At 42.6% G+C, this 23300-nt stretch overlaps 1 protein-coding gene across 1 annotated transcript in view; it reads right to left on the minus strand.

Moving 5' to 3' along the window:
* Positions 1–638: 638 nt before the first annotated feature.
* Positions 639–23300, minus strand: part of BRIP1 (BRCA1 interacting DNA helicase 1) — a 670966-nt gene continuing 648304 nt past the window's right edge. The window contains exon 20 of the mRNA XM_073615255.1: positions 639–2660. Within this exon, the coding sequence (XP_073471356.1) occupies positions 1873–2660 (788 nt within the window). The 3' untranslated portion in view covers positions 639–1872. The remainder of the gene's footprint in view (positions 2661–23300) is intronic.

Consider the following 23300-nt stretch of genomic DNA (forward strand, 5'->3'; position numbering starts at 1 on the left):
AAGCTTCAACTTACAACTTAGAGCTTACAGAGGGCTTTCTCTGTTTGTTCCCAGCAAAAAATGGAGTGGAGGGGGAGCATAGGGAAAGTGAGCATGTGTTACTGATAGTGTCACCATTAAAATGAATCTAAGACTACTGGGAATGCAGTAGTCCTCTGAGTTGGCTCCTAGGAACCTCAGTCGGAAGATCCTTCCAATATAGTCCCCAAGCATTAAAGGAAGCCAGGGGGTTATTAGGACCATTAAAATCTGCTTATAACTGAAATATTATATTTTATTGGACTGAACCCATCATGAGAGAAATACTTCCGCTGGCACTGTTGACCTCCTGAAAATACCAGTAGTCTGCCTATGGCCCGCTAACTTTTTGTACTGCAGCTTCTGACAGTTCCATAGCAACAATTGACTCAATAGGCATAGCCAAGGGGTAAGTTTACAATACAGAGAAAAACATCCAGACAGGAACCTATTGCAATGCAATCACAATTTGATATTTATGTACCTTGACTAGATGTCGATTGTGAATTAACACTTGGGCTGGGAAAAAGCCTTTGCTTCCATGCTCAAAAATATGCTAGCGCTTTTTTTATAGTTACTAAGAATTCGACAGGCCTAGAATTAACAATTCCCCAATTCCATGGCAAAATAAAAAAATAAAAGGGAAGTCTGATAATATGTTACTATTTTAATGAAAGAGTACTTCTAGCTTCATAAAATTGAATATTTTATGAATATAATATACAAAAATTTACAAATACAAAAATACAGTGACCATGTAGTTTCAAGACAGAACATTTATATATATTATACCATTCTTAACTGATATTATAAACAAGCTATCTGCACATTATTTTTAACTTTACAGCTGTTTGTACAAAACAATAACTACCCATTTTCTATACCAGAAAGCAGTTTTGAATGGCCAGCATGATTGATGGCTGACTGATCTAAGGAACACTAATAAACTGGCCAGACATAGGAAGGCTTACAGTACACACAGGGTGGCTACTACAGCACAAAATGAACTAGCAAAATATTGAAGTTGAATTTATCCAACATAAAATGTAATAGTTCTCCCCAAAACATAAGAAAAAGCTTATAAATCACCATGCAACTTAATCACATTGAAAATACTATATATATCTGAATTTAGGGAGGCAGACAGTGCTTTTTTAATGTTAAATATTTTTTAAATGGTGTAAAATTTAAAATGTATTTTTTATTCCATGGCTTTTATTTTAGTACTGGACAAAAAATAAGCCCCAACAATTCCTGTCAATAACCCAGGAATGCCTAAATGACACGTTTAGATTTTGAGCTTTTGAATTTCAAACTTCAGATATTTTCTGCCTTAGAACCACAAAAATGAAAGTTGTGAAGAGAGACCAACATGGCATATATACCAAGTCATTCAACAAAGTTTGACTGTAAATGATTACCTAAAATATACAGAACATAAGTACTTAAAGGAAATATTTTTAAAGTGAAAATGCCAGTAACCAATAGAAAATATTTACACAATATCTCATCGCTAATGTGATTACAATAATTTTAAATATGACTGGGTACCATATTTTGCACTGAAAAAAGCAATATAGATTGGAAATGTCATGTATCAACGATGCATTTTAGACTAACTGATTTATAGGGCTCATCATTGATTATTGTAATGTTTGTGTGTAAAAACGATATATATTAACAAATACATTCCTAATTTTCCCAAATCTTTTATTACTGCAAGATCCACTTGCACTGGGATTACCCAAAAAGTCAGTGGATCATTCAAACCTGTGGCATTCACCAAAAAAAAAAAAATTAACAAAAATAAGTGCTTGTCCTTGAATCTGACAGTCGAGTTTATTGAAGGTGCAGTCATTCAAAATTAAATGAAGACAAACCTCTGTTCTTAGATCTGGAGAGTCTATTTCTTTTTTTCTCACTTCTCTGTATTTGATCTGTCTCTGCATTGCTTGTAAAATGTGAGGAACTAACTTGTGCAACACTAGATACGCACTCGCTGTTCAAAATATCCTCATTTTTTCTATTTTTGTCAATATTGCATGAATTAAAATCATTTTCTAGCCCTTCTTCACTTACTGCTAACTTAACATTATCGATGCCTCCACTTGCAATAATCCCCGTGCAACCAGTATTCATTTCATATTGAGTGCAATTCTTTTGCACCTCAGGATCAGGACTGTTGTTATTCTCATTATCAAAAAGTTCAGGTGTAAAATGTATGGTGTCATCAGCTTCATCTTCTTCCACAGGTATCTCAGTAAGAGAAGGTTGGTCTTCTTCCACTACAATAAGATCATTTTTGTTTTCATAGAAAAGTGGAACAACATTACACATACTTTCATTTGAATCTCCTTTAATGGTTTCTACCAGCATCCTGTTATCTGCTGAAGGTGGATAGTTTTCAATGGTTGCTTCACTGACATTAAAAGCTCCTTGTTTCAAACTGCTGTCTCTTATAGCACTTCTCCTGACAGAGTTTGGCAGAGGAGTTGATGTGAGTGGACTGTTGATAAAGTAATTGTAGAATGAACACTGTTGTTTTGTTAAGTTCGGTTTCTTATTATCAAATTTATTGTTTTTTTGTAAAGAAACCATTTTTCCTCTTGCAGAATTTGTAGCTTGAGGCTGCTCAAATGCACCTGTATATTAAACAAACAAACAAAAAAAAACATGGAGCTTTAAAAACTTTGAAATTTACTTGAATATGTGTAAAATATACAAATAAAGCAGAGCTGGAGAAGTGCAAAATAGAACAAATTAAAAATAAGATTACAGGCACAATAAAAAAAAAAAAAAAAAAATGATACACGTGATGTACAGTATCTCACAAAAGTGAGCACATCCCTCACATTTTCGTAAATATTTTATTATATCTTGTCATGTGACAACCCTGAAGAAATGACACTTTTCTATAATGTAAAGTAGTAAGTGTAAATTTGCTGTCCCCTCAAAATAACTCAACACACAGCCATTAATGTCTAAATCGCCGGCAACAAAAGTGAGTACACCTCTAAATGAAAATGTCCAAATTGGGCCAAAAGTGTCAATATTTTGTGTGGCCACCATTATTTTCCAGCACTGCCTTAACCCTCTTGGGCATGGAGTTCACCAGAGCTTCACAGGTTGACACTGGAGTCCTCTTCCACTTCTCCATGACAACATCAGGGAGCTGGTGGATGTTAGAGACCTTGGGCTCCTCCAACTTCCGTTGGAGGATGCCCCACAGATGCTCAATAGGAATTAGGTCTGGAGACATACTTGGTCAGACCATCACCTTTACCCTCAGCTTCTTTAGCAAGGCAATGGTCGTCTTGGAGGTGTGTTTGGGGTCGTTATGTTGGAATACTGCCCTGCGGCCCAGTCTCCGAAGGGAGGGGGATCATGCTCTGCTACAGTATGTCACAGTACACGTTGGCATTTATGGTTCTCTCAATGAACTGTAGCTCCCCAGTTCTGGCAGCACTCATGCAGCCCCAGACCATGACACTCCCAACACCATGCTTGACTGTAGGCAAAACACACTTGTCTTTGTACTCCTCACCTGGTTGCTGCCACACACGCTTGACACTATCTGAACCAAATACTTTTATCTTGGTCTCATCAGACCACAGGACATGGTTCCAGTAATCCATGTACTTAATCTGCCTGTCTTCAGCAAACTGTTTGCTGTCTTTCTTGTGCATCATCTTTAGAAGAGGCTTCCTTCTGGGACGACAGCCATGCAAACCAATTTGATGCCGTGTGCGGCGTATGGTCTGAGCACTGACAGGCTGACCCCCCCACCCCCTGCAGAAATGTTGGCAGCACTTATACGTTTATTTCTCAAAGACAACCTCTGGATATGACGCTGAGCATGTGCACGCAACTCCTTTGGTTGACCATGGCGAGGCCTGTTTTGAGTGGAACCTGTCCTGCTAAACCGCTGTATGGTCTTGGCCACCATGCTGCAGCTCAGTTTTAGGGTCTTGGCAAACTTCTTATAGCCTAGGCCAGTGATGGCAAACCTTGGCACCCCAGATGTTTTAGAACTGCATTTCCCATGATGCTCATGCACTCTGCAGTGTAGTTGAGCATCATGGGAAATGTAGATCCAAAATATCTGGGGCGCCAAGGTTTGCTGTCACTGGCCTAGGCCAACTTTATGAAGAGCAACAATTCTTTTTTTCAGCTCCTCAGAGAGTTCTTTGCCATGAGGTGCCATGTTGAACTTCTAGTAAACAGTATGAGAGAGTGAGAGCGATAACACCAAATTTAACACACCTGCTCCCCATTCACACCTGAGACCTTGTAACACTAGTGAGTCACATGACAACGGGGAGAAAAATGGCTAATTGGGCCCAATTTGGACATTTTCACTTAGGGGTGTACTCACCTTTGTTGCCAGCGGTTTACACATTAATGGTTGTGTTGAGTTATTTTGAGGGGACAGCAAATTCTCACTGTTATACAAGCTGTACACTCACTACTTTACATTGTAGCAAAGTGTAATTTCTTCAGTTTTGTCACATGAAAAGATATAATAAAATATTTACAAAAAATGTGAGGGGTGTACTCACTTTTGTGAGATACTGTGTATACTAGCAAACATGTTGAAATGCAATGCTTAAAACAAACAATTTTGAATAAATATCAGACATATCACAATACAGAGTCTTTTGTTTTAAAGAATCAATAATACAAAATAATAATGAAATGCTTTTGGGGGTAAAGCCTAGTAATTTGTATTTCATTCATATTGTTTACAAGCAGAGGAGGAGACTGTAAATCTGCACTAGCAGAATAAAAGTGGTAGAAATGATAGACAAGGATGGCTATAGCATTCTGACAGATTGTAGAAATTAGTCTTGTAAAGGAAATACCGGTCAGGTGGTTTGTGCATTTGTCACTTTAAGAGATAACTGGTGAAATATTGGTGGTTTCTTGAGTTAAGAAAAGACCCTGAGGCAGTAAACTTGTCAGGTAGGTATGACGTAGTAATTTACAGAAAGAGAAAAGTAAAGTAGTAACAGAAAAGTTGATGGAAAGATTAGCTTTTTTTTTTTTCCAGGTTCCTCTAACATATACCCAATGGTTTGGCTAACAGGCAAATTAAAATGATTAGTACAAGGTAAGACAGGTCAGGATAGTAGACAAGTAGTACAGATAAAAAAATATGTTGGGACAAGGATTAAGCTGGGAGAACACCAATAAAGAGGACTGTGGGAGAGAAGAAAGCATCACTCAAGATGACTATAAAAGAGCAGTCCGATACATTTGAAGAAAAACAAGAGAGGGCAATATCCAAAATGTCAACTGAAAGTCCATCAGCGAAGGATGATCTACAAGGCCAAAAAAAAGGGGGATGCAAAAAGCCAATTGACTTGCTATAATGTAAGTTTCTGCCACTTTTATGAGAACAAATTTTATGTGTGGATGCATGATAACATGAAGCCAGATTGAAGACAGTTGAGAAGTGACATACATAACAGCTAGAGGATTAGGCTGTGTAAAGTTCAGGGAACCAGCTAGATCGCAGGACACAGGCTTTTCAATCAAAAGGAGGTTTATTAAACTTAAACAGCTTCACAGCAGCAAAAACAACAGAAAGAAATATCAGTCTCACCGACTTGCAGAGCACAGAACTGCTGTCGCAGTTAAACAGTCCTTAATTTCTATCACAGGTAACTTTCCCTGCTAGTAGGTTTCCAGGCAGGACACTGCCGTGCGCTTTTACAGCCATTCACCGTTCATCATCCACATGGTACTCCTCTACACCCACCTACAACTTCCTGTCTTGTTTTCAACCCACTTCCTCTGACATGTGAGTTAACCCTTTTGTTCCCTTAAAGGGACACAGTCCAAACAGAGGGGAAATATAGACCCAGACACGGCGTCCTGTACATATCCCCCCTGTGCCCCAACACCAAGGAGGTGGAGGCAACAGTGGAGCTAAAACAATGGACTCAGGAGAGGGCATCTTCATTTTGATGCAGTCTCCCGGGCCTATGCTCCACTACAAATTTAAATTTCTGTAGTGCCAGGAACCAACGAGTAATCCTGGCATTAGTCCCTTTACCTTGTCTCATCCACGTTAAAGGGGCATGGTCAGAAACCAGCCTAAACTTCCTCCCCAAGAGGTAATATCTGAAGGATTACAGAGCCTACTTAATGGCCAGACACTCTCGTTTAACTATAGCGTAGTTTTTCACTGGTGTGCTCCTCGCCATGAACAACCTGTGACAACACCACTCCCAATCCTACATTGGAAGTATCAGTCTGAACAAAAAACTCTTTTGAAAAATTGGGTAATATCAGGACAGGGTGTTGGCACAGTGCTGACTTGAGCTCCAAAAAAAGCCTTCTCAGCGTCTGCATTCCACTCCATCATGACCGATTTCCGACCCTTAGTCAGATCGGTCTATGAAGTAATGTGGCAAAGTTGGGTACAAACCTCCTGTAGTATCCCACCATGCCCAGGAATGAACGTACCTGCTTTTTTGTGAGGGGGCAGGGCCACTTCTCTACCTTGCTGCCCTGAGCTTTCACCACCCCTCTACCCACAATATATCCCAGGTATTTCACCTCCTCCATTCCCAAAGCACATTTTTCAGGGTTTATTGTAAACCCCTCCTTCCAGAGGGAGTAGTCCAGCACTGCCTGGCCTTCGGGCAAGTGTGATTCCAAGTCTTTGCTAAAAATGATGTCATCCAAGTACACTGAGGCATATTCCCGGTGAGGTTGTAAAATCCTATCCATTGCTCGCTGGAACATGGCTGGAGCAGTTTGTAGTTTAAAAGGCATTGTTTTGTATTGAAAACTCCCCTCTGGGGTAGAAAAAGCAGTTTTTTCTCTAGCAGCCTTGGTCAACGGGATTTGCCAATACCCCTTGGTAAGGTCTAATGTAGTGATATACCTGGCTGGACCTAGTCTCTCAAATGTATCAAGAAATGCTTCTACATCATCACTCAGGGACAACTTCTGCAGAAAATGGCTCACCCTCACGGTTACCTGGTTTCCAGGGGCAACAGCCGCTTGCTCACGCCCCTGAGCCACTGCTTCTTGTAAGGCAGTCATCTGAACCTGCATAATCCCATGGGTCGCCTGCTGGACTGCCAGCTGGGCCACTAACAGGCAAGTATTTTCTTGCTGCAGAGCCAACGCCTGTTTGTGGTGAGTTTGTTGTAGCGCCAGCTGGGTTGCTAAGCACTGATTAGCTTCCCAGTGGCGCGTCCCGCGAGGGAAAGCGGTTTAATTAGCTCCACCATTGGTTTAGCTTTCAGGGTTTTTACAGCTTTAAAAGTCTCTTTAAATGTCAGTTTTTAAGTCAAATGCCAAATATATATATATATATATATATTTTTTTTTTTTCTTCTTATGCCTGTTATTCTGTCCTGCCCACATTCTCCACCAGTTGTAAAGTTCCGGGAACCAGCTAGATGCAGGACAAAGGCTTTTCAATCAAAAGGAGGTTTATTAAACTTAAACAGCTTCACAGCAGCAAAAACAGCAGAAAGAAATATCAGTCTCACCGACTTGCAGAGGCCAGAACTGCTGTCGCAGTTAAACAGTCCTTAATTTGTATCACAGGTAACTTTCCCTGGTAGTAGGTTTCCAGGCAGGACATTGCCGTGCGCTTTCACAGCTACTCACCATCCACACCCACCTACAACTTCCTGTCTTGTTTTAAACCCACTTCCTCTGACAGGTGAGTTAACCCTTTTGTTCCCTTAAAGGGAGCACAGTCCAAACAGAGGGGAAATATAGTATAGAAATACTCCCCTCCTCATTCCAGCGATGAGGCAGTCAAATTCCTCTGCGGCTCTTATCTTCTCCCAGAGTATTCTCAGGTACCAGATTTTCGGTCTCTTGCTTGGCTGGTTGGGGAATGACATCATCCAGCATGTGCACATGAGAGTCCATCATTCCAGCAGAGCCGCAGTGTGACAGAAATACACGGTGAGCTGCACATGGGCAGCTCAGTGTGCATCCAATAGAATGCTATACATCACAGATGAACAAATCTCCTGCTGTGGCTATTGGCTGTCAAAATACCCCAAAAGCGGCTGCATCGTTTGGATGCAGCTGTTCGGCTAAAAAATTTCCAGCAGGCTCCTTCGACAAGAGTTGATAAAATAATTGACTTTTGCTAAAAAGAGCAGGCTGGCAAGGCCACCCACTGAGTGAATTTCAGCTGGTTCCTCAGAAACTGTCCACATTTTGCAGCGTGTGGATGGCTTAAGTCAGAGCGACTGGGTCAAGTGGACAAGTTGGTGGTAAGAGATAAAGACAATAGAAAGTTGACTTTATCTACAGTTACTGGGCTCCATACATTGAGGGCAGTGCTGGCAATAAATGGAGTCACTTGTGTGCTGATAGTTTCTGTCACTTCTGTCTACATGTGTATAAGGCAGTTTGCAATGTCTTGGTCAGTGACAGCAGTAGCTGGGTCAAGAAAGGTTACGCTCAGAAAATAGTAAAATGTAGCAGAGACTGTGTTAGAGACTTGTTTTTTTCCCGCACTATTTAGGGCTAAATTTGGGAGTTTAGATTTGCATGTATTTGGCAACCCCTGCTGTTTTCTGCAATGATATAGAAAGAGCAGTTGGACAGTGTGCCAAGGCTACACATTGCTGAGGTGGGAACAATTTTCCAATACCTGCAACTGAAAATTGATGCCACATCCTTTCTTCAAAACACAGACTTCGTATATAAAGGCCGCCTTAAAACCATCTGCAACAATGCCCTACACTCCCCAAGTACAATCAAATCTATATACTTCTCTAAAATTAGTGTCACTTTACCCCTCCCCCCCTCTTCAAAAATAGAAGGAAGAAGTCAGACAAACCATAGCACCAGAAGACATGTGGCTAGCCACATAAAACAAATGGTAAACATGGGTTGAACAATCAATTTTGCCTGGGCATTACTGATATATTTTTCCCACTGTTTTAGGGTCTGCCCAGAAAACAGTTCTTACTGTCACATATGGAGGATCTGCCTATATGTCTTTCCATATAAAATATAATCTCCACTTTATTGCCCTCTTGTAATAAATCTTTAGGAAACTCTCCGGAATAACCACCCACCCACTTGCACCAAAACTTTAACTGTTCACAGCTATGAAATAGACCATTGATAAAGACTGGAAAATGTCTAGTATCCCCACAGACAAATTCAAATTGAGCATGCATTAGTGTATGCTATTTGAGAAACTGAATGTAATTCAACTTAATGAACTGCCAAAACATATGGGACCGCTGGATCACATAATACCTGCCGCAACCTTTGACTGTTGCCTGCTAAATGTTAGACCCAGACCTTTTTACACTACCACCATCCCTTCTCTCCCTTCCCCCTCTTTACCTACTTTGCCACCTTTTTTAACCTAACCACCTTCCTCTATACCTTTCCTCACCCTTTTCACATATGCCCCTAATAACAAACCTTCAACCAGCCCGTTTGAGCACTCTGTCCCTGTTCCATGTTACCTTCATTCAACCATTGCTTTCTGAGCTCTACAGACATTTGTGGTAAAAGAAATTATGTGTTTCTTTCTTGGGAAAAAAATAAATATTGAATTTGCATGTGTAAAATTATTCTACAGCCTTCTTTTATTCATTTCTTTATTCCTTTATGGTCAAGCTATGTTAATGATATGCTATGTTAATGATATATCTAAAGAGCTAGCAAACATAAAATTAAAAAAAAAATAGGAGAATAGGTTTAATTAGGTGAAACAGCTGCTAATAATACCCACAAATAAATATATGAATGCAAAGATACTAAGAAACATGCATCAAGTAAGTTAGCAGCAAAGTTTGATGCAAGTGATGTTGCCTTGTCAGTTAGCAAAATATATGTCACGGTTATTATGTGTATTTGTGTCCCCCGTGCTTGTAATCCTGGGTAGCAAATGCATACAGATTTGTACAGGTCTGTGAAAGTGTAACCACTGAAGATGAAGATAAGAGAATTTCACGATTTTTATTCTGTTGCATTGCTACTTTTGAACAGCAGAAGGAGGAATTTAAGAATAAAGAAGCATAACGATTATAAAACTTCTGCAGTGCTTCTGTTAAGTGCTGCCTGTCTGTGAATAAAAATCGACAAATGTTCCCCACTGTATGTACCTTAGCAGCCTAAAGTGCTATGGAAGTGGCTGTTTTCACCTTAGAATGTATCTAAAATTAAAACTTTTTTTTTTTTCAATTTTGGATAGAATAGGGAATGGCTAAAACCGCATCAGTTTTTTTTGCCATCTGCCGTCCCCATTGGGGAGATTTACCATCACAGATTCACCACGTCGGTAACATCCCATGCAATCCATACATACAAAGAAACCAAAACAAATACGTTCATAAATTAAGTTATGTGTAATAAAATGGAATGACACAGGGAAAAGGTATTGAACACATGAGGAAAAGGGAGGTGCAAAAAGGCATGGAAAGCCAAGACACCAGCTGAAATCTATCAGCAAGTAGAAAGCAATCCTGCCCTTTGTCAGTGCAAATTAATATCAGCTGGTTCAGTCTCAACTGATGGCCTATAAAAAGGTGTCTCTTTACCAAGGTGTCACACAAGAAACATCTCATGATGAGTAAAAGAGCTGGATGATGGCATTGGTTACAGAAGAATTTCTAAACTTCTAAATGCTCCAGTGAGCACTGTTGGGACCAAAATCTGTTAGTGAAAAGAACATCATTTCACCATAAACTGTGAGTGAAAATAATTATCAGAAGAGTTGGCCAAGGACCACTTGTGGAGAGCTTGAGAAAGATCTGGAATTAGCAGGTACAATTGTTTCAAAGAAAACAATAAGTAATGCACTCAACTGCCATGGCCTGAATGCACGCTCACCACACAAGACTCCATTGCTGAGGAAAAAGCATTTTGAAGCTTGTTTAAAGTTTGCTGTACATTTAGACGAGCCTATGAAACACTGGGAGAATATAGTATGGTCAGATGAGATCAAAATTTAACTCTTTGGATGCCATAATACACACGTTTGGAGGTCAAATGGCACTGCACACCACCCCAAAAATGCCATTTCATGGGTTGTTACCGACATGTGAAAATTTCTTGTCGATAGCACCTTTAGAAATATATTCACCTACAAAAATGGTGAAGTGTTCAATACTTATTTTACCCGCTGTGTATATATATATATATATATATATATATATATATATATATATATATATATATATATATATATATATATATATATATATATACACACACACACAGTATCTCACAAAAGTGAGTACACCCCTCACATTTTTGTAAATATTTTACTATATCTTTTCATGTGACAACACTGAAGAAATGGCACTTTGCTACAATATTAATCACCTCAATACTGGGCACTTTCACCCCCTTCCTGCCCAGGCCATTTTTCAGCGCTGTCGCACTTTGAATGACAATTGCGCGGTCATACAACACTGCACTCTAATGACATTTTTATCATTTTTTCCCCACAAATAGAGCTTTCTTTTGGTGGTATTTGATCACCTCTGTGGTTTTTATTTATTGAGCTATAAACAAAAGAAGAGGAACAATTTTGAAAAACACAATATTTTTTAATTTTTGCTATAATAAATATCCAATTTTTTTTTTTAAACAAATTTTTTCCTCAGTTTAGGCCGATATGTATTCTTCTACATATTTTTGGTAAAAAAAAATCGCGATAAGCGTATATTGACTGGTTTGCGCAAAAGTTATAGCGTCTACAAAATAGGGGATAGATTTATTATTATTATTATAGAGGATTTATATAGCGCCAACAGTTTACATAGCGCTTTACAACTTGAGGGTAGACAGTACAAATACAATACACTTTGATACAGTAGGAATCAGAGGGCCCTGCTCCTTAGAGCTTACAATCTAAGAGGGAAGGTCAAGAGATACAAGAGGTAATAACTGTGGGCGATGTGCTGATTGAGAAGATAAATGTACAGTTGTTAGGTGGGGGCCCAGATAGGCTTCTCTGAAGAGATGAGTTTTCAGGGATCGTCTGAAAGTGGATAAAGTAGGAGAAAATCGGACGGATTGGGGTAGAGCATTCCAGAGGATGGGGGAGGCTCTGGAGAAGTCCTGAAGGCGAGCATGGGATGAGGTGACAAGGGAGTTTGAGAGCAGGAGGTCTTGGGAGGAGCAAATAGAACGATTAGGTTGGTATTTTGTGACTAGGTTAGAGATGTAGCTGGGGGCCAGGTTGTGGATGGCTTTGTAAGTTATAGTTAGTATCTTGAATTTAATTCGGTGACTGAGTGGCAGCCAATGGAGGGATTGGCAGAGGGGTGTAGCAGACGCTGAGCAGTTTGTGAGGTGGATGAGCCTGGCAGCAGCGTTCATGACAGACTGAAGTGGGGATAGCCTATTTAGAGGTAAACCAATGAGGAGGGAGTTGCAATAGTCGAGGCGGGAGATGACCAGGGAGAGGATTAGAAGCTTTGTGGTGACATTGGTTAGGAAGGGGGGTGTCTTAGAGATGTTGTGGAGGTTGAGGTGGCAAGTTTTGGATAGTAATAGAATGTGGGGTCGAAAGGTTAGTTCAGAGTCCAGGATTACACCTAGGACCTTGGCATGGGGAGATGGGTTGATAGTTGAGCCGTTGATATTGACAGGGAAATCAGGGGAAGTGGCACCTGGGGGAGGAAATATCATGAGCTCGGTTTTGGATAGGTTGAGTTTGAGGAAGTGATGTGACATCCAGGCTGATATGTCTGCTAGTAAGTTGGTAATGCGTGAGGAGACAGATGGAGAGAGCTGGGGGGTGGAGAGATAGATTTGGGTGTCATCAGCGTAGAGATGATATTTAAAGCCGTGGGAGGCAATCAACTGACCGAGGGAGGTGGTGTAGATTGAGAAAAGGAGAGGTCCAAGAACAGAGCCTTGGGGGACCCCAACGGAGAAAGGAAGAGGAGAGGAGGAAGTAGAGTTGTAAGTGACACTGAAGGAGCGGTGGGATAGGTAGGATGAGAACCAGCGAAGAGTACAGTCACGGAGACCAAAGGAGTGGAGTTTTTTGAGGAGGAGGGGGTGGTCCACTGTGTCAAAGGCAGCAGAGAGATCCAGGAGAAGTAGTACAGAATAGTGTCCATTGGCTTTAGCCCTTAGTAGGTCATTTGAGAGTTTAAGGAGAGCAGTTTCCGTGGAGTGTTGAGGGCGAAAACCGGACTGAAGGGGATCAAGAAGTTTATTCATGGTCAGATGGTCGCTTAGTTGGTTGTAGACCAGTCTTTCAAGAAGTTTGGAGGAGAAGGAGAGTAAGGAGATGGGACGCAAGTTGTTGAGATTGGTGGGGTCCAGTGAGGGCTTTTTAAGTATGGGGGTGACTAGCGCATGTTTTAGAGAGTTTGGGAAGATGCCACAAGAGAGGGAGAGGTTGAAAATGTGAGTTAGAGAGTGTAGAATCGAGTCAGAGGGTGAGCGTAGCATTTGCGAGGGAACAGGATCCAGGGGGCAGGTGATTAGATGAGTGTTAGATAAAAGTTTAGCAACCTCAGTAATAGTAGCAGGGTTGAATGAGGGAAGTAATGATTGTATCTGTGGACATGGGGTGTTGCATGGGGGAGGTTTTTGCGCATTGGTGATCTCCTCATGAATTGTATCAATCTTAGTTTTGAAGTGATTGGCAATCTCCTGGGCAGTGATTGAGTTGGCGGGTGGAGGCAGTGGAGGACGGAGTAGAGTGTTGAAGGTAGAGAAGAGTTGATGTGGACTGGATGAGAAGGTGTTAATGAGTGTGATAAAGTAGGTCTGTTTGGCAGCGTGAAGGCAGGAGTAGTAATTTTAGGAGGGCAGATTTATATTGTGTGAAGTCTTCCTGGGTCTTAGTCTTATGCCACAGGCGTTCAAGAGCGCGGCTACGTTTTCTGAGACTTCTGGTGTCATCTGTTTGCCAGGGTTGTAGCAGTCGGGGCCTAATTCTGCATGTACCAGAATGTAAATGGGGGTATGGCGCTACCTTGTGGGGGGTATATAAGTGGTTACAGTAAATACTGATAAGGATATTATAATGAATAGTATATTGACTAGTATATACCATACACAAAGAGTGAGAAAGTGCAATAACTCATAAATGGATTAATACCATAAGTATATACCATACGCAAAGGTTGAAAAAGTGCAAACTCATAGATGGATTAATACCATAAAAAATTGTGAATCCAAAAGAATTGTGATGAAAACACCCCATACACATATACTACATTCACATATAATAACAAGTGTGAGATATTGGTCAGTTGCAAGTGATGACCACTAGGTGCTACTACTATATATAAACTGTGCAACTCTTGTGATGAGTCCAACGTGTTCCAGAAGTAAATGACAAATGCAATCCAATCGGAAAAATAAAGGAAAAAATAATAAAAAAATAGTAAATAAAAATCCAAATGAAGTGAAAATACAAGATGCAAAAAGTCTATTCAAAAGTGATATATTCCCAAAATGTAAATATCATGACAAAGTTCCAAGAGCTTTAGTGACTGTAGTGCCCACAAAGGAGAATATCCGTGACTTCTGTGCTCCCCTTTTGGCTCCCCACTCACCGGCTCCCAATACCCCTGCAGGGGTGACAGACACTTTAAAATCCCAATGCCGTCCTCTTGGTAGGTATCCCGTGGTTGCTGAGATATGGTATCCTCTCTCCCAGGATTTCCAGGTCACTCCTCCATACCACCTTATCACCTTACTCCACGTCCAAGAAGGGGAATCGCCAGAGGAATCCTTAGACAACAGTTTAATAGCCAAGTGTCTGCAATTGCATGGATACCAAGGCTATTAAACTGTTGTCTAAGGATTCCTCTGGCGATTCCCCTTCTTGGACGTGGAGTAAGGTGATAAGGTGGTATGGAGGAGTGACCTGGAAATCCTGGGAGAGAGGATACCATATCTCAGCAACCACGGGATACCTACCAAGAGGACGGCATTGGGATTTTAAAGTGTCTGTCACCCCTGCAGGGGTATTGGGAGCCGGTGAGTGGGGAGCCAAAAGGGGGAGCACAGAAGTCACGGATATTCTCCTTTGTGGGCACTACAGTCACTAAAGCTCTTGGAACTTTGTCATGATATTTACATTTTGGGAATATATCACTTTTGAATAGACTTTTTGCATCTTGTATTTTCACTTCATTTGGATTTTTATTTACTATTTTTTTATTATTATTTATTATTTTTTATTATTTTTTCCTTTATTTTTCCGATTGGATTGCATTTGTCATTTACTTCTGGAACACGTTGGACTCATCACAAGAGTTGCACAATTTATATATATACTAGTAGCACCTAGTGGTCATCACTTGCAACTGACCAATATCTCACACTTGTTATTATATATGAATGTAGTATATGTGTATGGGGTGTTTTCATCACAATTCTTTTGGATTCACAATTTTTTATGGTATTAATCCATCTATGAGTTTGCACTTTTTCAACCTTTGCGTATGGTATATACTTATGGTATTAATCCATTTATGAGTTATTGCACTTTCTCACTCTTTGCGTATGGTATATACTAGTCAATATACTATTCATTATAATATCCTTATCAGTATTTACTGTAACCACTTATATACCCCCCACAAGGTAGCGCCATACCCCCATTTACATTCTGGTACATACGTTAGCCCTCTTTGAGGGCTTAACTAGGGGAGGCAGCACACCTTCTCCTTAGCTATGTCTCTCTTTCCTTGCTATCTCTCCTTACTGACCTTTTTTCCCTCATCTTTTCTCTCTCTTTAGTGGGGTATACACCCCCTTGTTTCTTTCATCCCCACCTCTCCCCCCCCCCCGACCTCTTTCTTCTTCTTCTTCCTCTTCTCTCTCCTTTGTTCTCTGTCCTAAGCGCAGAGATTTTGTGGCTTTGACTAATTCTGCATGTAGTGAGGGGGGCAAGCTTGTCTAGGGAGGAAGACAGTGAGCTGTTTTAGATGAAAGTAGCTAGGTTTGGCAGGACAGAGGTGAGATTTTGTCATAGAGGTGATCAGTAGCAGAGTAGAGAAGAGAAGGGTTGAGGTGGCGAAGGTTTCTACGTGTAACTGTTAGGCGGTTGGAGGGAGAAGAGGTGGAAGACAGAGAGAGCAAAACTAATAAGGTGGTGATCAGAGAGTGGGAGTGGATTGTTGGAAAGGTTGCACGGAGTGCACAGATAACAAAAGACAAGGTCAAGGGTGTTGCCGTTGGAGTGGGTAGGAGCCTGTAACCATTGCTTCAGGTCAAGCGATGAGGTTAGACTGAGAAGTTTAGAAGTAATAGTAGTGTTAGTGTTAACAGGGATGTTGAAGTCCCCAAGAATAATTGTGGGGATTTCAGAAGAGAGAAAGTAGGGTAGCCAGGCAGAGAAGTCATCAAGAAAGGCTGATACTGGTCCAGGGGGCCGGTAGATGACAGCAATTCTTAGAGAAATGGGAGAGAATAGACGAATGCAGTGTGCCTCAAAAGAGGAGAGTGTCAGAGAGGAAGGTGGGTGAAGTACCTGATAGGTGCTGCATGGGGCTAGAAGGAGTCCCACTCCACCTCCCTTCCGTCCACTTGGCCTGGGGGAGTGAGTCCAGAGAAGGCCCCCATGGGAGAGGGAAGCAGGAGAAATAGTATCTGATTCATGAAGCCAGGTTTCAGTAATGACAAGTAGGTTAAAGGAATTTGTGATAAAGAGGTCGTGAAGGGGGGTGAGTTTGTTGCAGACAGAACGTGCATTCCACAGGGCACAGGAAAAGGGGGGGCTGGTTTTGGAAAGAGGAATAGAGACCAAGTTCTGTGGGGTGCGGCTCCTGCCAGAGGGTGTAAGGGGATGGGAGCGTTGGGCAAAGACAGATGATGGTGGCCCAGGGTTTGGGGATATGTCACCAGAGATTAGGAGAAGCAGGAGGGTGAGGGAGGTAATGTGGGAATGTGATTTATGTGAAGGGGCATGTCTCAGAGTACTGGAGGTTTTATCAGTATATGGATGTAGAATGAGCAAGAGTTGGTAGGAGCAATTTATAGCATTTTTATTTATTTATTTATTTTTTACTAGTAATGGCGGCAATCTGCGATTTTTATTGTGACTGCGATATTGCAGCGGACATATCGGACACTTTTGACACATTTTTGGGACCATTCACATTTATACAGCGATCCGTGCTATAAAAATGCATTGATTACTGTGTAAATGTGACTGGCAGGGAAGGGGTTAACACTAGGGGGCGATCGAGGGGTTAATGTGTATCCTAGGGAGGTGATTCTAACTGTGGGGGGGGACTCACTAGGGGAGGAGACCGATCGGTGTCCCTATGTACAAGGGACACACCATCGGTCTCCTCTCCTCTGACAGGACGTGGATCTGTGTGTTTACATACACAGATCCACGGTCCTGCTGCTACTCGGCAATCGCGGGTGCCTGGCGGACATCGCGGCCACCGGGCACGCGCAACGGGTCCCGAGCGACGCAGCGGGCACGCGCGCGCGCCCCCTAGTGGCTCGGGAGGGCGGTCACGTCATATGACGTCCGCCCAGTACAAGAGCTGCCTCGTCCCGCCGTCATATGACGGTGGGCGGTAGCTTAGTGGTTAAGTAGTGAGTGTACAGCTTGTATAACAGTGTAAATTTGCTGTCCCCTCAAAATAACTCAACACATAGCCATTAATGTCTAAACTGCTGGCAACAAAAGTGTGTACACCCCTAAGTGGAAATGTCCAAATTGGGCCCAAAGTGTCAATATTTTTTCCAGCACTGCCTTAACCCCTCTTGGGCATGGAGTTCACCGGAGCTTCACAGGTTGCTACTGGAGTCCTCTTTCACTCCTCCATGATGACATCACGGAGCTGGTGGATGTTGGAGACCTTGCACTCCTCCACCTTCCATTTGAGGATGCCCCACAGATGCTCAATCGGGTTTAGGTCTGGAGACATGCTTGGCCAGTCCATCACCTTTACCCTTTAGCAAGGCAGTGGTTATCTTGGAGGCGTGTTTGGAGTCATTATCATGAGAGCGATAACACCAAATTTAACACACTTGCTCCCCATTCACACCTGATAGATTACGAAACGGGCCAGGCACTATTCCTGAGGGAAAGCCAGGATTTCCCAGTATAGGGAACAACAGTGATTGTATGGTAGAAAGTCTAGAAGTCCGAAAAACCATGGATCCTACTCGGAGTGTAGGACCTATAATGGTGTGCGTCTTAAGTGAAGCTAGTAAATCTGCGTACCACCACAGATGCCCTGTGTAGAGGAACAGAACTAAACTGTTGCTCAATGGCCGTCCATAGTTTAAGATCTCTATGTCTGCACCAGTCAACAACTCTGCCAAGATGGGCAGCTTGATAATATTTCAATGCATCCGGAACAGCTATTCCGCCATGACTTTAGGGCAGCGTCAAAAGACGTCTGCAGAGCCTGGGTTGTTTATGAGCCCATATGAACTTAGTAAAAAGGGCACTGATTTGGCGAAAAAAAAAAAGAAATGGGTAATGTCTAAAAAAGATACAAATATTTTGGTAAAACACTCATTTTGATAATGTTACATCGGCCAAACCAAGAATGCAGGCCTCTGTGCCATTTATCTAAAAGAGAGCAAACTGAACTAAACAAAAGGTAAAAAGTTCAGAGCAAAAATGTTAGCTCAGTTTGAAGGAATGTATGTACCCAGACTTCAATGTAGAGGACACCCATTTAAAGTTTAAATTAAGTTGTAGGGTATGACACAGAGAGGGAGGTAGAGCAATTCCTATACCCTCAGATTTAGTATAATTTATCTTCAGATTTGATAGGGCTCCATAACAATCTATTTCCTTCATGAAATTGGGCAATGAAATATGTGGGTTAGACATGGAAAAGAGTAAGTCATCTGCATAAGCTGAAACCTTGTAGTTAAAATCTCCTATTGGTAACCACGAAATATCGGGGTTCAACTAAACTTTATTCAAAAAAGGCTTTAACGAAAGAACAAACAGGGGTGAAAGAGGGCTACCCTGTCGGGTACCATTTGATATAAAAAAAAGGATCTGAGAACACCCCTTTTATCTTAACCAAGGCCTGTGGAGCTAGGTACACACTAGTAATCCATTGAAGCATCTAATCTTCAAAACCCATATGCTTCAAGACTGCAAACATATATGTCCAATTCACACTATCAAAGGCTTTCTCTGCATCGGTACTCAGAAAAACACAAGGGATGCAGTATGGTTGGCCTAATGTACTAGATTAGGCAATTTAATAGTACTGTCTCTCGCTTCGCGAGAAGGAATAAAGCCCACTTGGTCCAAATGTACCAAATGGGGAAGCTGAGATTGAAGACGAGAGGCAAGTAATTTGGTGAAAAGCTTCAGATCCACATTGAGTAAGGAGATCGGCCGATAGCTACCGCAATCAAACGGATCTTTCCCCTCTTTTGGATGACTGATAAATGTGCCAAAAGTGCAGCTGGGGGATACTTAGTAGACTGTCCCAATGCATTAAACAGTTTGATCATATGTGGGCCTAACAGAGGCAGGAGAGTCTTGTATGGTAAATCCATCAGGCTTGGGTGCCTTCCCAGATTTAACGGTCTTCACTGCTTTATGAAATTCAATTGTAATTGGAACTTCTAACTCGCGACTGACCTGAGAAGGTAAACAAGAAAAACGGAGTTACTTACCGGTAACATCATTTTCCAGGAGTCTTTCAGGACAGCACCATAGAGAGACCTTGGCTCCTCCCATCTCAGGAAACACCGCCTTACATTTCAAGAATTAAGCCTCACCGTCCCACTGGCCCCTCAGTTCTTCAAGAGTACCTCCGGCCAGCTGGGGAGACACAATAACACGTCATACTAACCTTTATCTTACCTGACGGTCTCATGCGATGAGTACATCAGGAGTATCCAATAATTTGGGTGGGTCTCAGTGCTGTCCTGAAAGACTCCTGGAAAAGGATGTTATCGATAAGTAACTCAGTTTTTTCCCATTTTGTCTTTCAGGACAGCACCATAGAGGATAAGCGAGCACCTTACCTTAGGATGGGACTACTGCCTGCAATACTTCACGCCCAAAAGCCTGGTCTTTTGCTGACAGCAGGTCCAATCTGTAATGCTTCACGAATGTGTCAAAACTGGACCACGTTGCAGCCTTACAGATCTGCTCTGGAGAAGCACCAGCCCACTCTGCTTGAGAAGTCGCCATTGCCTTGGTGGAATGTGCCTTAATACCTTCCGGGGGCTCCAACCCCCCGATTACATAAGCCTGAATAACGGCTAACCTTAACCATCTGGCTATTGTACGCAAGATAGGCCACCCCCTTAAGAAGACAGGATCATTTCTTTAGACGTTCCTGCTTTGATGTGTGCTTTAATTTGTGTCAGCCAATATTCCATGTTCCGTGCCACCACTGTGGACGCCATGGCGGGCTTGAGGTTACTCAAGGATGAATCCCATGATTTTTTTAAGAGCGAGTCCATCCTCTTGTCCATAGGATCTGGGAGCGCCCCCCCATGTCCTCAAAGGCCAGGTCAGTATGCCTGGAAACCTGTGAAAAAGCTGCATCTAGTTTAGGGGATTTATTCCATACTAGCGCTTCCTCTTCTGCAAAGGGAAACCTTTGTTTCAGGGTTCTTGAAAAGAAGGGTTTCCTTTCAGGGTCTTGCCACTCCTTTTTAATGACATTGACCAAGACATCATGGACCGGAAACACCCTCTTTTTATGTTCCCCTAGGCCCTTATACATCTGGTCATGGAGTGACAATTTCTTCCTGGATTCCTAGTGGTATGGATAGCTTCTAAGAGCTCCTCCACTTCTTTCAGGGAAAGTTTGTAGTGAGAGGCTCTTGTGGATTCCCCATCCACTTCCTCTCCCTCCGATTCCCCTTGGGAATCTGAAAAAACGCTATCTGGCTCCTCCTCAATTTCTTCTCTGGAGCCTCCTGGATTTTCTCTGCTCCCAGAGGGAACATCCATTAAGCTTGGTGCAATGCTCTGCTGTGCCAGTGGAGGGGTAACCTGGGGCTGTGGCAACTGGAAACTAGAGAAAAGTGTCTTAAAAGACTGCACAGTGCTAGAAAGCTCCTTGACGGACGCTGCAAGATCCGCACATTGTTCCACTGACTGTTCCCTCACTAACCCCTCTATGCACTCCCTACAGAGTGGTTTGGACCAAGACTCCCCCATCGTGGCTCTGCATGAAGGGCATTTTTTCTTGGAATTATGGGGCGACTTGATTTTTTCCGTGGACTTGCTCTGAAATACAGATTAAAAACTAGAGCAGTCAGAAAACCCATCCACCAGCACTTCAAACAGAGGGCCACCAGGGGTGCTCTTCCCAGGATCAACCACCACCAGGGTCCTAGTTACATCCCTTCCCCCACCACCAAGGGAGACAAACACCCGTGGAGTTTTACAGGAAAGTGGTAAGGGAACACCACCCCAGGGTTCCTCTTACCTTTGAGTGGCTGGTGCAGGATTCTCCAAGAGTAGTTCGTGAAGCCTCTGCTTCCGACATTTCCGCTGAGGATCAGTGGTCTCCTTAGCCTCCGTGTGCTTTCCCCACAGCAGAAAATGAGGAAGCACCAGCCAAACGCACGGTCCGCTTTCAAACCCCGCGGCCGGAACAGGAATTAGCGGGTCAGACGGAAGTACTGACCCCGCCCGAACAGATGTCACCCGCCATCCGACCCATCGCTCAGAGCTCCCACGCTAGCTGCATAGTGCAGGGTGGCCTCCATGTACTTCCACCTTATGCCACCCCTGGACAGAAGAAAGCGGACCCCTCCAGCTTTACTGCTTTGCCAAGAGAAGCTGGAGGCGCGCGATGTGCAGTCCATCCAGGCACCCGGGCTCACTAGCCTCTCAAACTGCAGAGTAGGAGAGAGAGGTAGAGAGAGGGACCTTGGTCCCCCCCGCTCAGGAAACCATCAGCCTCAGCGGCTTTTTAGCCCTTGACCCCTTAGCGGTGTCTCCTCACCGGAGGAAACACCAGAACTGAGGGGCCGACGGGATGTGAGGCTTAAATCTTGAAATGTAAGGTGGTGTTTCCTGAGATGCTAGAAGCCAAGGTCTCTCTATGGTGCTGTCCTGAAAGACGAAATGGGGAAAGCTGTGTGGAGGAAAGATACTCCTCAAGAGAAGAAGAAGATGTAAAAGATGGTGAAAGGTTGTATAAAGAGGAATAAAATTCCCCAAATGCCTGAGCAATATATTTTGGCTGAGAAAGTATCTGTCCATTGTCCAAGAGGCCATACGTTGATCCCTGAGAGTCCGGGACAATAATTTAGAACATTTATCTCCTGATTCATATGATCTCTTCCAACAGGATTGCAAAGCTGCTTTAGCTTTGAAACGGAGAGGATCTGACACCTGCCTCCGAAGATGACCCAGATCAAAGAGGGGACAGGTGTCCTTTTGTGTTGTGATTCAAGGGCCTGAATGTCAGTAAGCAGATTTGTTAATTGTGCCTCGCGGGCCTTCTTAACATGGGATCCATGTTTAATCAAGACCCCCCATATAACCACTTTATGGGCCTCCCACACTATACCCGGGTCACTCCACGGAATGTCGTTCATCCTAAAGTACGCTGTAAGTTCTTCAACCACATTGGCTAAGACCTCAGGAGTCTGTAATAGACTTTCATTCAGGTGCCAACGCCAATCCGGGGAGTAAGACGAGCCAGACAGTGAAAGACGCAGCATGACAGGAGCATGGTCAGACCAGGTTATATATCCTATACAGATATCTAGAACCACGGGGAGTAAATGATGGGGGACCACAAAAAGATCAATATGCGAGTATGGTTGGTGACGGATAGAAAAAAAAAGAATAATCTCTTTCCCCCGCATGCAACATATGCCAGGCATCAACCAGCTGCAGATCATGTAGCGTTTGCAGGACATGTTTCCTAGGGCCAAGAGAAACAGAGGAAGTATCAGAGGAAGTGTCTACCCTGGGATCTAGAGGAAGATTTAAATCCCCCCAAAGATGAATTTACTTTCCATGAACTCCATCAGCTTCAAGAGAACTTTAAAAAAAAAAAAAAGTCTCGATGAATATTTGGTGCATATATAATGGCTAGCGTCACCTTAATGCCACCAATATGACCTTTAAGAAAAGGGTACCAGCCATCTATCAATGAGAGACCAGGGTACATGACTAGAGATCAGAATAGAAACACCTTTAGATTTTGCCTTCTGATAGGAGGCATGGCATACACAAGGAAAAAAAATCTGTTTTGAAGAAAAGGAAGTACACCTGCCTTAAAATGAGTTTCTTGCACAAACGCCACATCGGTACGAGTTAGTTTCAAATCATTGAGAAGAATCCTCCGCTTCTCAGGGACATTAAGTCCCTTGGC

This window comes from Aquarana catesbeiana, linkage group LG02, assembly GCF_042186555.1.
Source record: "Aquarana catesbeiana isolate 2022-GZ linkage group LG02, ASM4218655v1, whole genome shotgun sequence".
Lineage (NCBI taxonomy): Eukaryota > Metazoa > Chordata > Amphibia > Anura > Ranidae > Aquarana > Aquarana catesbeiana.